Source organism: Anopheles stephensi, chromosome X (assembly GCF_013141755.1).
Source record: "Anopheles stephensi strain Indian chromosome X, UCI_ANSTEP_V1.0, whole genome shotgun sequence".
NCBI lineage: Eukaryota > Metazoa > Arthropoda > Insecta > Diptera > Culicidae > Anopheles > Anopheles stephensi.
In genome coordinates, this window is record NC_050201.1 from 21,348,935 (window position 1) to 21,365,151 (window position 16,217).

The 16,217-nt window shown below is 43.7% G+C and overlaps 3 protein-coding genes and 1 long non-coding RNA gene across 4 annotated transcripts in view; 2 read left to right on the forward strand and 2 right to left on the reverse strand.

The window, feature by feature from the left end:
- The window catches only part of LOC118513762 (uncharacterized protein K02A2.6-like), an 86,864-nt gene extending 79,877 nt beyond the window's left edge, over nucleotides 1–6,987 (forward strand). The window contains exon 5 of the mRNA XM_036059940.1: nucleotides 3,969–6,987. Coding sequence (XP_035915833.1) covers nucleotides 4,168–5,268 — 1,101 coding nt within the window. The 5' untranslated portion in view covers nucleotides 3,969–4,167 and the 3' untranslated portion in view covers nucleotides 5,269–6,987. The remainder of the gene's footprint in view (nucleotides 1–3,968) is intronic.
- LOC118513984 overlaps nucleotides 1–16,217 on the reverse strand; it is a 493,738-nt gene that overhangs the window by 429,105 nt on the left and 48,416 nt on the right. The window lies entirely within an intron of this gene.
- LOC118514370 overlaps nucleotides 1–16,217 on the reverse strand; it is a 30,516-nt gene that overhangs the window by 3,804 nt on the left and 10,495 nt on the right. The gene's annotated exons all lie outside the window — the stretch shown is intronic.
- On the forward strand, nucleotides 25–2,969 carry LOC118513780 (uncharacterized protein K02A2.6-like). The gene has a single exon (XM_036059964.1). The coding sequence runs from the start codon at nucleotides 153–155 to the stop codon at nucleotides 1,251–1,253; it is 1,101 nt and encodes a 366-aa protein (XP_035915857.1). The 5' UTR covers nucleotides 25–152; the 3' UTR covers nucleotides 1,254–2,969.

Genomic DNA, 16,217 nt, shown 5'->3' on the forward strand with positions numbered 1-16,217 from the left:
CCGCGTCATTGTTCGTTCAAGAGACACACGTGTGTTCGTTGCCGAAAGACGGGACATAAGGAAGGATTTTGCGATACAGCATCACGTTTTTATCGAGGTAGGTCACTAAAGCGTGTGCGTACGGTTTTAGTGAAGCAGGACATGCGGTGAGAATGATGGTAGACACAGGTGCCAAAATAACCATAATCTCTGAGAGAAACTGGCAGCGCATCGGTAGACCAATGCTTCGACAAGCATCGATTAAAGCGAAATCGGCGACCGGCAATTGTTTAGAATTATTGGGCGAGTTCCAATGTATGCTCACGATTGGGCAGCGATCAGAAGAAGGTGCAGTGCGCGTTACGAAAGAAGACCTCATGTTATTAGGGAAAGACGTAATGGAATTGTTGGGTTTGTGGGATGTACCACTAACATGCGTGTGCAATAAGGTGACCGACGTCACAACGAATTCCCAGGAGGTAACGAAACTCGAAGAGTATAAGGATTTGTTTTCCCACGGGTTGGAACACTGTACCAAAATGAAGGTTAGCCTAGAACTTAAAGATGATGCGATTCCGGTATTTAGACCAAAACGTCCAGTGAGCTATGCGATGCTCCCAGCAGTGGATGAGGAACTAAATAGGCTCGAAAAAGAAGGAATTATATCTCGCGTGAATTATTCAGCATGGGCAGCGCCTATCGTAGTAGTGCGCAAGGCAAACGGTTCGTTAAGGATTTGTGGGGATTACTCCACTGGGCTGAATAATGCGTTACGACCGTACGAGTACCCTTTACCGCTCCCTCAAGATATATTCGCTAACCTAGCTAACTCGACTATATTCAGTCAGATAGATCTGACCGATGCGTTTCTGCAAATTGAAGTAGATGAGGAATGTCGAGAACTGCTAACCGTAAATACGCACAGAGGCTTGTATTCTTACAATCGGCTTCCACCTGGAGTTAAGGTTGCGCCAGGCGCCTTTCAGCAAGTAATGGAAACAATGTTAGTAGGACTTAAAGATGTGGCTGTCTACTTAGACGACATTGTCATAGGTGGAGCAGATACGGTTGCGCATAACAAGAATATTAGAGCTGTACTTGATAAGCTAAAGGAATACGGGTTTAGGATACGCCCTGAGAAGTGCAATTTTATGCAACAGCAGATTAGGTACCTAGGGCACATTTTGGATCGTAATGGGTTTAGACCTGATCTGGCCAAAATAGAGGCGATCACGAAAATGCCATCACCAAAACAGCCTTCAGAATTGCGATAATTTCTTGGTGCCGTTAATTATTATGGGAAGTTTGTCCCACAGATGCGCAACCTACGATACCCTTTAGATGAGCTTTTGAAACGAGATAAGGGTTGGCATTGGAGCACAGAATGTCAGGAAGCATTTGAGATGTTTAAGCGAATGTTAAGCTCCGATCTTTTGCTTACATACTATGATCCGCAAAAAGATATAATAGTGGCCGTGGATGCGTCTTCAGTAGGAGTAGAGGCTACGATAAGCCACAAAATGCCGGATGGAACTGTGAAAGTAGTGCAGCATGCAGCGCGAGCGCTGACAAAAGCAGAAGAAGGTTACAGCCAACCAGATCGAGAGGGCCTAGCTATTATATTTGCTGTCACGTTCCATCGTATGATTTTCGGGCGGAAATTTACACTACAGACCGATCACGCTCCGTTATTACGGATTTTTGGTTCACGCAATGGTATTCCAGTGTATACGGCGAATAGGCTACAGCGTTGGGCCTTGACATTGTTGATGTACGATTTTAAGATCGAATATGTGCCGACAGATAAATTCGGAAACGCAGACGTTCTATCACGTTTAATAGATAGACATGAAAGGCCAGAACCGGAATTTGTTGTAGCAAGTATTAATGCGGATAAAGAAGTGCAATGTCTAGTTAGATGTATCACGGAAGTAATGCCACTTACGTTTGAAGATATTATGCGTGGAACCAGTAACGACGTTAAATTGGAACAAGTAGCAAACTACGTTCAAAACGGACAGGCCGAAAGATTTGTAGATACCTTTAAAAGGGCTTTAAAGAAATTGGAAGGGGAAGAAAATACGATAGAAGAAGCTTTAGATGTTTTTCTAATAACGTACCGAAATACACCTCACAAACTTCTAGAGAACGATCAATCGCCAGCTGAGGTTATGTTAGGCCGTCGTATGCGGACTTGTATGGAATTATTACGGCATCCAGCTGAGCCAGTTATAAATGAAACGAATTGCGCAATACTATCAAAAGTGTACAATATGAATGATCAGGTCTATGTAAAAAGGTATTTTAGAAACAAGTGGAAATGGGTGCGCGGCATAGTTCAAGGGAAGTTAGGAAGAGTAATGTATGAAGTGCTTACTGAAGATAACAAGCTACAAAGATCGCACGTAAACCAACTTCGTAGACGATATGATAATACTCAGCCGGTTTTGAACAAACCCCGTATGTTAGACGTGCTGTTAGACACTTGGGGTATAGACGCGTGTAAGCCAGCATCATCATCAGTATCGCCCTGTATACCGCATCATCAAACAGCATCGTCGTTATCATCATCGTCATCGTCATCTATATCGCCGTCGTCATCGTTTCCGTCAGTACTTCCGTCATCACCATTGTATTCGTCATCGTTGGCACCAGCAGAGGGAAGTACCACAATGTCTCCGGGATTTGCAACCGCCGATAGCGGACCAACAACACCGGTGGATCATCTACGCCGATCTACGAGGGTTCGAAGACCGCCGCAGTGGATGGAGCCTTACCGCCGGAATTAGGAGGGAGACGTTGTGGAGATACGGTTGTGTCGAAACCGTGCTTAGTACACAGCCTTGTGTACTAGGCTTCACAACCCGACGAGTGACAAATGTCACTCGGTGCGGTGTGTGTGTATGCGGAGTTTTATCTCTCTCTTCTATCGCCAGCGGTCGCCGAAGCAGGATGCGTGAAATATACGTTAAGTAATTGTATTCAAAGTATTGATATTGTACGTGTGTACAGTGGCGACGAGAAGTTAAACGAATCTGCGAAGTGCAGCAACGAGAAATATCGAATACAGTCCAGTCCAGCAACGATAAAATAACGTGCAGCACCGAGAAGCGTCATGAGCTTGAACCAGGACGCCGAGACGCCATCGCGAAACCGTCAGCACGAGGAGGTCAACGGCCAACCGAATGGCGATTGGCTTCAGGAGCTGTTCAGAAAACAACAAGAAATGCTCGTAAACCAACAGCAGGCATTTATGGTGCAGCAGGAACAGCTGATTAGTACGATCCTCCGGACCGTGCGTACCGAGCCGAAACCGGTAAGTTCCGAGCAAATCGTGGATTTGCTGGCAGGAAGCATAAAAGAGTTCAACTATGACCCGGACGCAAGGGTCACGTTTGCCGGTTGGTACGCGCGGTACGAGCCGCTTTTCGAGAAGGATGCGGAGAGGCTCGACGACGGTGCGAGAGTGCGGCTACTTTTACGGAAGCTCGGAATGGCCGAGCACGAGCGGTATTGCAGCTACGTTATGCCGGCGAAGGCGAATGATTTCGATTTTGCAACCACGCTGAGGAGTTTGAAGCTGCTGTTTGGCTCACAGTAGTCTAAAGTGAGTCAACGTTTCAAGTGCTTACAGCTAACGAAAAGTGCAACAGAAGATCATGTAATGTTCGCGTGCCGTGTTAACAAAGCAACTGTTGAGGCTGAATTAGGAGGTTTGTCCGAGAAAGCGTTGAAGTGCTTGATTTTTGTGTGCGGTCTCAAAGATGAGAGAGATGCGGATATACGTATGCGTCTGTTAAGCAAAATAGAAGAGCGAAATGATGTTACTTTAGGCCAGTTAACGGAAGATTGTCAGAAATTGATAAATTTGCGTCGCGATACGGCAATGATAGAGGGAGAAGTGCGTCAAATTAGTAGGGTCAGTGATGACAGTAAATTTCCGTGGCACAAGAAGCATCATTCACAACCTCAAGGAAGTAGGCCTCAAGGTAGCAAACCGCCCTTAGAATGTTGGTTATGTGGAGGAAATCATTTTGCGCGTCATTGCTCGTTCAAGAGACACACGTGTGTTCGTTGCCGAAAGACGGGACATAAGGAAGGATTTTGCGATACAGCATCACGTTTTTATCGAGGTAGGTCACTAAAGCGTGTGCGTACGGTTTTAGTGAAGCAGGACATGCGGTGAGAATGATGGTAGACACAGGTGCCAAAATAACCATAATCTCTGAGAGAAACTGGCAGCGCATCGGTAGACCAATGCTTCGACAAGCATCGATTAAAGCGAAATCGGCGACCGGCAATTGTTTAGAATTATTGGGCGAGTTCCAATGTATGCTCACGATTGGGCAGCGATCAGAAGAAGGTGCAGTGCGCGTTACGAAAGAAGACCTCATGTTATTAGGGAAAGACGTAATGGAATTGTTGGGTTTGTGGGATGTACCACTAACATGCGTGTGCAATAAGGTGACCGACGTCACAACGAATTCCCAGGAGGTAACGAAACTCGAAGAGTATAAGGATTTGTTTTCCCACGGGTTGGAACACTGTACCAAAATGAAGGTTAGACTAGAACTTAAAGATGATGCGATTCCGGTATTTAGACCAAAACGTCCAGTGAGCTATGCGATGCTCCCAGCAGTGGATGAGGAACTAAATAGGCTCGAAAAAGAAGGAATTATATCTCGCGTGAATTATTCAGCATGGGCAGCGCCTATCGTAGTAGTGCGCAAGGCAAACGGTTCGTTAAGGATTTGTGGGGATTACTCCACTGGGCTGAATAATGCGTTACGACCGTACGAGTACCCTTTACCGCTCCCTCAAGATATATTCGCTAACCTAGCTAACTCGACTATATTCAGTCAGATAGATCTGACCGATGCGTTTCTGCAAATTGAAGTAGATGAGGAATGTCGAGAACTGCTAACCGTAAATACGCACAGAGGCTTGTATTCTTACAATCGGCTTCCACCTGGAGTTAAGGTTGCGCCAGGCGCCTTTCAGCAAGTAATGGAAACAATGTTAGTAGGACTTAAAGATGTGGCTGTCTACTTAGACGACATTGTCATAGGTGGAGCAGATACGGTTGCGCATAACAAGAATATTAGAGCTGTACTTGATAAGCTAAAGGAATACGGGTTTAGGATACGCCCTGAGAAGTGCAATTTTATGCAACAGCAGATTAGGTACCTAGGGCACATTTTGGATCGTAATGGGTTTAGACCTGATCCGGCCAAAATAGAGGCGATCACGAAAATGCCATCACCAAAACAGCCTTCAGAATTGCGATAATTTCTTGGTGCCGTTAATTATTATGGGAAGTTTGTCCCACAGATGCGCAACCTACGATACCCTTTAGATGAGCTTTTGAAACGAGATAAGGGTTGGCATTGGAGCACAGAATGTCAGGAAGCATTTGAGATGTTTAAGCGAATGTTAAGCTCCGATCTTTTGCTTACATACTATGATCCGCAAAAAGATATAATAGTGGCCGCGGATGCGTCTTCAGTAGGAGTAGAGGCTACGATAAGCCACAAAATGCCGGATGGAACTGTGAAAGTAGTGCAGCATGCAGCGCGAGCGCTGACAAAAGCAGAAGAAGGTTACAGCCAACCAGATCGAGAGGGCCTAGCTATTATATTTGCTGTCACGAAGTTCCATCGTATGATTTTCGGGCGGAAATTTACACTACAGACCGATCACGCTCCGTTATTACGGATTTTTGGTTCACGCAATGGTATTCCAGTGTATACGGCGAATAGGCTACAGCGTTGGGCCTTGACATTGTTGATGTACGATTTTAAGATCGAATATGTGCCGACAGATAAATTCGGAAACGCAGACGTTCTATCACGTTTAATAGATAGACATGAAAGGCCAGAACCGGAATTTGTTGTAGCAAGTATTAATGCGGATAAAGAAGTGCAATGTCTAGTTAGATGTATCACGGAAGTAATGCCACTTACGTTTGAAGATATTATGCGTGGAACCAGTAACGACGTTAAATTGGAACAAGTAGCAAACTACGTTCAAAACGGACAGGCCGAAAGATTTGTAGATACCTTTAAAAGGGCTTTAAAGAAATTGGAAGGGGAAGAAAATACGATAGAAGAAGCTTTAGATGTTTTTCTAATAACGTACCGAAATACACCTCACAAACTTCTAGAGAACGATCAATCGCCAGCTGAGGTTATGTTAGGCCGTCGTATGCGGACTTGTATGGAATTATTACGGCATCCAGCTGAGCCAGTTATAAATGAAACGAATTGCGCAATACTATCAAAAGTGTACAATATGAATGATCAGGTCTATGTAAAAAGGTATTTTAGAAACAAGTGGAAATGGGTGCGCGGCATAGTTCAAGGGAAGTTAGGAAGAGTAATGTATGAAGTGCTTACTGAAGATAACAAGCTACAAAGATCGCACGTAAACCAACTTCGTAGACGATATGATAATACTCAGCCGGTTTTGAACAAACCCCGTATGTTAGACGTGCTGTTAGACACTTGGGGTATAGACGCGTGTAAGCCAGCATCATCATCAGTATCGCCCTGTATACCGCATCATCAAACAGCATCGTCGTTATCATCATCGCCATCGTCATCTATATCGCCGTCGTCATCGTTTCCGTCAGTACTTCCGTCATCATCATTGTATTCGTCATCGTTGGCACCAGCAGAGGGAAGTACCACAATGTCTCCGGGATTTGCAACCGCCGATAGCGGACCAACAACACCGGTGGATCATCTACGCCGATCTACGAGGGTTCGAAGACCGCCGCAGTGGATGGAGCCTTACCGCCGGAATTAGGAGGGAGACGTTGTGGAGATACGGTTGTGTCGAAACCGTGCTTAGTACACAGCCTTGTGTACTAGGCTTCACAACCCGACGAGTGACAAATGTCACTCGGTGCGGTGTGTGTGTATGCGGAGTTTTATCTCTCTCTTCTATCGCCAGCGGTCGCCGAAGCAGGATGCGTGAAATATACGTTAAGTAATTGTATTCAAAGTATTGATATTGTACGTATGTTATTACCGTTACAACATTAATATTTAATATCAAAAGGAATCATTGCACTATTTTAACAAACAAATCGACAAAATATGTTTTGGAGCGCCTAAAACGCATACAGAATTGATGGCACTCTCCTATCTGTAAAATTACAAAGAATTCCAACTACCAATTTATAAAAACCAAAAATTTTACAAGGAACATTTATTGCACTTAACTTTAGTAATTTAAGACGCTTATTGCACAGTTTTTTCTTATCACTTTCGAGTTTTTTCTTCAATCGGGCCTCTTTTTTAGCTTTTTGTTCCGTTTCAGGAAGTTCTTTGGCTTCTTGACGTTCCACAGCCTTTCGTTTCCGTTCTTCCTGCTGCCGAAGTTGTTCCTCCTCTTTGAAACTCATTTCTTGCAATCGTTCTCCGGCAGTCAAAACAGGGTAGAAACGTGATTTTTAGTTTCGGTGTTTCTGACTTCGATGAGGTGTAGATGGTAAATCAAATACTTTTGTAAATTGCACATTTTCCTTATTAGTATCGTCATTTTCTTCCAGATCAGGTTCGGCAATATATTCTTCTTCCAGGCGCTCGATGCTGCAATCTTCATTTGAAAGGTTGTACTGATTGTACTGCTCACTTGGATCGATGATGATGTGTTCTGTTATTAAATGTTGACTGTTTTGTTGGGTGCTTACTTCGGTGGGACAATCTGCATCAACGGGTTCGATTATAAGATCTTCACTTACGAAGCATTGGAAGTTTTGATAGTTGGATACTAGTTCGCATGGAAAATCTTCTTCGATTGAACAGGTAATGAAATTATCTGGTGAATGATTCTGTGCTTCAGATGATTCTATTTCAAAATGAGTTACATTTTCTGGATTTAATATATTTGAACCATTATCTTCGATTACGGACTCTATCGATACATATGGCTTGATGCACTCCGTGTAAAAATATTTAATGCATCTTTCCAGGCGGGACAGTTTTGTTATGTCTTTTATGGTAATCCTATTTAATGTTTCTTCCCCAATCATGTCTAATGCGTGACATAATTTGTCCACCGGAATTGATGCACATTTTTTATCTAATTTAGGAGCGTGTTGCCGTTCTACAGGTAATGGGGTACTGAGCACAGGTATTACCGAGGTGCAATCTTCTGTATTAAGGAAAGCATTTTGAACCGATGGTTCATGACTGTTTTGACTAGAGTGGGAAGGCAATTTGTTTAAACATTTGGTATAGTCTACGTTTTCTGGGGTAAACGGATATAACCCACAAGCACGAATCCACTTTTTATGCTATTTGTTTTTACGCCCTGTTGCAAAGCTTTTTGTAGCATTTCGCCAAAATAGTTTAAGGTGAAATTTTGATTTGCATTTTAAAAACGCCATTGCTCTAATGCCCCTCTCCATGCATCTTTCAGTGGTTTGAAAACTGCAACGTCTGCCGGTTGGGTAATGTGGGTTGTGTTGGGATATAAAGCTATTAAAATAATTCAAAGTGATTGGCAAACATCGGCAACTTCTATTGACTTATGAGATATATGGCCATCTACAAATAAAATAACAGGAAAAGTTACACCTTTCTTCACTAAACACGGATGAAACACTTTTTCTATGTACAGTCAGAAATTTTTAGAATCCATCCATCCACGTTCACTATGCCCCACACCCCATGTTGAAGGAAATCCTTGTAAAATGTCTCGTTTTAATCGCTGTCCCGGAAAGATAACATGTGGATCCACTACAAATCCACAGGCGTTGAAGGAAATCATAACGGTAATGTTTTGCTTGGCTGGTGCTTTTTCGATTTCATACACATTACGGGATCCTTTTTGGGCAAGCACTTCTTTTGATTTTGGATGAATGTAAAACGACGTTTCATCTCCATTAAACACTCTTGTCGGGTCTTTTAAAATATCACACAAGTCATTATCATTAAGCCACTTATAAACTAATGTAAACCATCCTCTAATATCACACTCGCTAACTCTACTATTTGCAGATGACACTGATTCAGGTTTGCGAAATGAAAATGTAGAATTTCGCCTTAAAAACGCCTCAAGCCATTTCCGTCCTGTGAAATAGAAATGTACAAGTTGTAAATACGATGCATTATCCATTTAACAAAAAGCACTACCTGGTTGGTTATCCTTGAATGGCGTCGTTTTTCCATTGATCGCAATGTAGTCCGCTATTTTCCGCATCAAATGGTTTCTTGTTACTGGAAAACCCCTTTGTTGCATTTGCACTATCCTTATTGAAATAAGATGTTCCTCCTCGGAGCTTAAAATAGTTTTCGGTCCATTACACGTTCCTAACTGCCACCGAGAACTTAAACGATATTGAATTGTTGTTCGCGGCACTTTAAATCGCTTGCAGGCATCAGATAACTTCACGTTTGAATGCTCGATTAAATGAATACATTCACGAATCGCATTTTCGTCGTAAAGTTTCGTTTTTTTTCGGCATTTTTGATAACTTGAGGAAGATCACTTTAAAACTGTTGTAACTCGTCGGCGCTGAATTTGCTTTTATGATTCTTCTTCTTCTTCTTAGGTATTTCCACCTACACGATTTGACATTTGAGGCTGGCACCCCAACTGACATTTTATAGCAGGCTTATAGCGGTTTTCGAGTTCTTTTAGCTAAATCTCGATGCTTAATCTTGCCTTAGAGAGCAGCAGATTTAGCTAATTATAACAGTTCGAACGCGTGGTTTCACGTAGTTTTTTCACCCATTTCCTTCGGATCCAAGCTGTCATAGGCCAGAGGCGCTATGGCAGCGCAAATCAAAACAAAGCAAACAATAACACTCGGATTAGAATGTGATATGAATGAATGATTTTTTATTTATTCAACAAACCCGTTCATGTTTCTTTCTCTCCGTTGCACTCCTCGTGTTCGCCAGGGTTCCTTTAGGGGGAAAAAACAAGACGGTGAGTCTCAACTCATGGTGCTCTTCGTCGTACATGAGATGCTGCACCATACCTACGCTCTCGCAGAAAACATGTTACGGGAAGCGGCAAACACGAATCGATCGTCACAAAGTGAAGAAACTCCAAGCTACCGCAGCTCACCTACACGCAAATACACGAACAATCCTTGCACCATCTGCATTCAAACACCCGGTCATGCGCTTCGGCTTATCCGTGCGCGTGCGACGTCCTCTTTCCATCACATTCAGAACACGACTGTCGCTCAGCGTACTCAGGGCAGAGCGAATAAAGAAAGAGAGAAGCAAAAATTTGCAGGGGTGTCCAGACGGTTTTAAAATGCGCGCTGCATGCCAGTACCAAAACGGCGCGCGAGAAACAGTTCGAGCGCCCCTGCACACGTGTGTTCGCTCTCTCCCACTCAGGGGCTCTCAAGCGGAGGATCATGGTTCGAGCAGTGCACGGCACATAGCGGAAAGCGAGAAAATGTTTGAGCGCCACTGCACGCGAGAGCGAACGGGTGTGTGCTGTGCTGCTCGTTTCTACGGCAAACTGGTATGGTGCTGAGCTGCTCTAAGAGCGTAACGAGCATTCGCGCATGAAGCGAGCAGTTATGGCGAGGATCGGGCAATTTTTTTTTGAAATTTAAGCTTTTTTGTATAACAGATGTCAGTTGGGACCCCAACTGACATTTTATAGCAGGCTTATAGCGTTTTTCGAGTTCTTTTACCTAAATATCGATACTAAATCTTGCCTTAGAGAGCAGCAGATTTAGGTAATTATAACAGTTCGAACGCGTGGTTTCACGTAGTTTTTTCACCCATTTCCTTCGGATCCAAGCTGTCATAGGCCAGAGGCGCTATGGCAGCGCAAATCAAAACAAAGCAAACAATAACACTCGGATTAGAATGTGATATGAATGAATGATTTTTTATTTATTCAGAAAACCCGTTCATGTTTCTTTCACTCCGTTGCACTCCTCGTGTTCGCCAGGGTTCCTTTAGGGGGAAAAAACAAGACGGTGAGTCTCAACTCATGGTGCTCTTCGTCGTACATGAGATGCTGCACCATACCTACGCTCTCGCAGAAAACATGTTACGGGAAGCGGCAAACACCAATCGATCGTCACAAAGTGAAGCTCCAGGCTACCGCAGCTCACACACGAACAATCCTAACATCATCTGCATTGAAACACCGGGTCATGCGCCTCGGCTTATCCGTGCGCGTGCGACGTCCTCCCTACATCACATTCAGAACACGACTGTCGCTCAGCGTGCTCAGGGCAGAGCGAATAAAGAAAGAGAGAAGCAGAAATTGGCAGGGGTTTCCAGACGTTTTTATAATGCGCGCTGCATGCCAGTACCAAAACGGCGCGCGAGAAACAGTTCGAGCGCCCCTGCACACGTGTGTTCGCTCTCTCCCACTCAGGGGCTCTCAAGCGGAGGATCATGGTTCGAGCAGTGCACGGCACATAGCGGAAAGCGAGAAAATGTTTGAGCGCCACTGCACGCGAGAGCGAACGGGTGTGTGCTGTGCTGCTCGTTTCTACGGCAAACTGGTATGGTGCTGAGCTGCTCTAAGAGCGTAACGAGCATTCGCGCATGAAGCGAGCAGTTATGGCGAGGATCGGGCAATTTTTTTTTGAAATTTAAGCTTTTTTGTATAAAAGATGTCAGTTGGGACCCCAACTGACATTTTATAGCAGGCTTATGGCGTTTTTCGAGTTCTTTTACCTAAATCTCGATACTAAATCTTGCCTTAGAAAGCAGCAGATTTAGCTAATTATAACAGTTCGAACGCGTGGTTTCACGAAGTTTTTTCACCCATTTTCTTCGGATCCAAGCTGTCATAGGCCAGAGGCGCCATGGCAGCGCAAATCAAAACAAAACAAACAATAACACTCGGATTAGATTGTGGTATTACGCTGAATTATTATTTTTAACAAACCCGTTCATGTATCTCACTATTCCGTTGTACTCCTCGTGTTCGCCAGTGTTCCTTTAGGGGGAAAAAACAAGACGGTGAGTTGAGAAATGGTGCTCTTCGTCGTACATGAGATGCTGAACCATACCTTATCTCTCACAGAAAACATGTTTCGGGAAGCGGCAAACACGAATCGATCATCACCGAGTGAAACTCCAGGCTACCGCAGCTCACCTACACGCAAATACACGAACAATTCTAACACCATTTGCATTCAAACACCCGGTCATGTGCTTCGGCTTATCCGTGCGCGTGCGACGTCCTCCCTACATCACATTCAGAACACGACTGTCGCTCAGCGTGCTCAGGGCAGAGCGAATAAAGAAAGAGAGAAGCAGAAATTGGCAGGGGTTTCCAGACGTTTTTAAAATGCGCGCTGCATTCCAGTACCAAAACGGCGCGCGAGAAACAGTTCGAGCGTCCCTGCACACGTGTGTTCGCTCTCTCGCACTGAGGGGCTCTCAAGCGGAAGGCGATGGTTCGAGCAGTGCACGACACATTGCGGGAAGTGAGAAAATGTTTGAGCGCCTCTGCACGCGAGAGCGAACGGGTGTGTGCTGTGCTGCTCGTTCCAACGGCAAACTGGTATGGTGCTGAGCTGCTCTAAGAGCGTAACGAGCATTCGCGCATGAAGCGAGCAGTTATGGCGAGGATCGGGCAATTTTTTTTTTGAAATTTCAGCTTTTTTGTATAAAAGATGTCAGTTGGGACTGCTCACAGCATTGAGCAGTCAAAAATCAACATTTATCGTGTACCTATTTTCGACAGTCTTTAAAACGAAAAATAAATTATTCATCGGGGTTTTTAAAATTCAGTGAGCTTTGAATAAATTATTAAACAATTTAATTGGTCAGAAAAATCACACTTAACATTTTAAAATGCTTTAGTTTGCTTATTCACAAAATCTGCCGAACTGTTCCCAAGTTATCTGTTCTCCCTGTTTTCGTAAATGTTTTGGTAAATACATTCGTTAACGAAATATCCTCGAAAAGATTTACGAAATTCCAAATTATTTCGAGGTTTATTTGTTTTTGTTCTGATTCTGTTTGTTTACATTTTGAATGAACTCTGTCATAAAATGAACCGGAACATTCATGTTCATCGAATGTAAATAAACAAAAGTTTACTATCCTCGAAAAATCTATGTTTTGATAAATTTTTCGAGGATAGCCATGCAAAATGTAAACTAATATTCGAGGATAAGTTTTTATCAATGTATTGTGTATTTGCCGTGTCTCGTCATGTGTTTTCGGGAGTTCCTCTATTCCTGTATTTGCTCTTTTCTCTCTTGATTTTGCTTTCCTTCTCTTCATGTCCGTAGACTCTTCGCGTTGTGTGGTGGTATTATGTTTGTGTGTAACAACGGAACTTTCGCTGCAAGGTGTTGGAGGGAGGGGGTGGGCGTCGAGTGTGTTGTTTATCAGCTGTGATCTGTGCGTGTGAAACTTTTTCATTGTGCTGAAACGGGTGAGTAAGAGTGAGATTAGAAACAGAATGCCGTGTGCATGTATACCACAGCCTGAAGACTGAACCACCAGACTTGCTCAGAGCAGGAATGATGTACACGTAATATAAATTGGAGCGTGGTACGCTTGCGCGTCATGGTGTAGTTAAGAAGAAAAAAAGAAGCAGTGCTACAGTCGTACTAGACGCTGGAATGTCTTGTATTGGTTGAACTTTTCTTACTTTTCAGATTCAAAAATCTGTTTGCTCTACAAAGTCGATGAGTGCATCTAATCAGGTAAATATAATTATATGCTTTTATCCCAGATAGATGGCTTATAGTTTTTTTTTGCCTTTTATTTCTGCAGCGCCATGGTGAACGTTGGGAGGTGTTGGCACGGAAGACGGAGCGGGAAAAGGTTCACAACAACTATGCGGTGAGGAGGATATCAACGGATTGTGCATTTACAGTTAGCGGGTGAGCCCACGCTGTACCTCGTAGGAGAACCTGGCCATGGGTATCGGAGAATGCATATCATATGCCGGAGACGTGCTTGGCCTTGAACACTGACTCTGCTCGATCACGGATTCCAAATTGGTCATTACGTTACCGGCAGCTTGTCAGCAACCAGCATTGGGTGTTCTTTTTCCGTTCAGTTCTTCCTGCCGTCCTTCTGTGTATAAAGTGCCTTCCATTAACAGTAAGTTTGATCAATCATCATTCTACACAAATTTGCTGCAAATTTGCATTTGCTTTTATTTAAGATCAATTTTGCATCTTTTAGTCTCCCGACAACAAGTTGGAGTTGCTTCTAGCACGGTTTATGATGGTGCTGTTGCTGAAGAGGAATGTTGTGTTGCCTAGTTGCACTGGACAGGATGGTTCACACAGTGTAGTCGATCTCCTGTTGGTGTCGATTGTTCCCTTCGAGCCGGAGGCCCATCGCGGCCGCTCAGTGCGATAGTGTTAGGTGCTAGAAATACAAGATGTAAATATAAAATGGTTACTTTAAATGTTAATACAGAAGAGGTGATTATATAGGTTATAGAATTACGGCTTTTACTTACTAACAAAAACATGAACGAGCGAAATGCATCACATACATATTGCGCAGCTGAACCAGGCAAAGAAATGCTCCAGTGTCTTCCCCATTTTTGTCCGGAACATGGTCGTCGTGAAGGTTAATGTAGTAACGGTATTAGAAGGCATATCCTGAGCCGATCCCTATGACGATCGAAAGATCCGCAGCATCCTTTCTTATTGACGAAATCATTGCCTGCATAAATTGCTCAAAACAAATCGCACGACTTGAAACCTAATAAAATTTTCCGCAACATTTATTGGCGGAGAAGAGATTTGGATCAACAATCACACAGTGAATAGAACGAAGACGATCGGCTTCGTTAACCTCTCCCTCTCTTCTAATCAAATCACGCATGAACTTTTACCGAAGGGGTGGGTTCATGAGCAGCCAGACCAAAAATCAGTGAATACAGGGCTCGCCTATTCACTTTGCGATGCGAACGGCATATTTTGTACAAAGTGTTTCAATTTGTTATATACATTTTTTCGACAAAACCTACCGTCTTGACAATAAAATCTTATCGAAAACCATGTGAAAGAGATCGATGAACTAAAAACACTCTGGGATTGAATGAAAATGAGTAAAGTAACGAGACAAACCCTGTACGAGTGCACACATGCCCATACACATATTCACCCAAACAAGGTGAATCTATAGGCGTAAACGAGATGGGTATAATAATAAAAGGAGAGCAAAATGTAAACATTTAGGTCATCATGAACCAAACTCGAGTGTGTGACAAATCATCCATGAGTGCGAACGGAAGAGGTGTATAAATAGAAAGAGAGGGGGATATTTATCCTCGAAAATTTCCCCTTGGGTTATTGTTTGCTTTGTTTTGATTTGCGCTGCCATAGCGCCTCTGGCCTATGACAGCTTGGATCCGAAAAAAATGGATGACAAAACTACGTGAAACCCCAACTGACATCTGTTATACAAAAAAGGCTAAATTTCAAAAAAAAATTGCCCGATCCTCGCCATAACTGCTCACTTCATGCGCGAATGCTCGTTACGCTCTTAGAGCAGCTCAGCACCATACCAGTTTGCCGTTGGAACGAGCAGCACAGCACACACCCGTTCGCTCTCGCGTGCAGAGGCGCTCAAACATTTTCTCGCTTTCCGCAATGTGCCGTGCACTGCTCGAACCATGATCTTCCGCTTGAGAGCCCCTGAGTGCGAGAGAGCGAACACACGTGTGCAGGGGCGCTCGAACTGTTTCTCGCGTCCCGTTTTGGTACTGATATGCAGCGCGCATTATAAAACCGTCTGGAAATTCCTGCAAATTTTTGCTTCTCTCTTTCTTTATTCGCTCTGCCCTGAGCACGCTGAGCGACAGTCGTGTTCTGAATGTGATGGAAAGAGGACGTCGCACGCGCACGGATAAGCCGAAGCGCATGACCGGGTGTTTGAATGCAGATGGATTGTTCGTGTTTTGCGTGTAGGTGAGCTGCGGTAGCCTGGAGTTTCACTCGGTGATGATCGATTGGTGTTTGCCGCTTCCCGAAACATGTTTTCTGTGAGAGATGAGGTATGGTTCAGCATCTCATGTACGACGAAGAGCACCATTTCTCAACTCACCGTCTTGTTTTTTCCCCCTAAAGGAACACTGGCGAACACGAGGAGTACAACGGAATAGTGAGATACATGAACGGGTTTGTGAAATAAATAAAAATTCATTCATTCCTATCACAATCTAATCCAAGAGTTCCCAGGTTATCTGTTCCCCCAGTTTTCGTAAATGTTTAGGTAAATACATTCGTTAACGAAATATCCTCGAAAAGATTTACG

What these genes read in the sequence shown, in the direction of transcription:
- LOC118513780 (XM_036059964.1), top strand. Translation starts at nt 153, where the DNA reads ATGATGGTAGACACAGGTGCCAAAATAACCATAATCTCTGAGAGAAAC.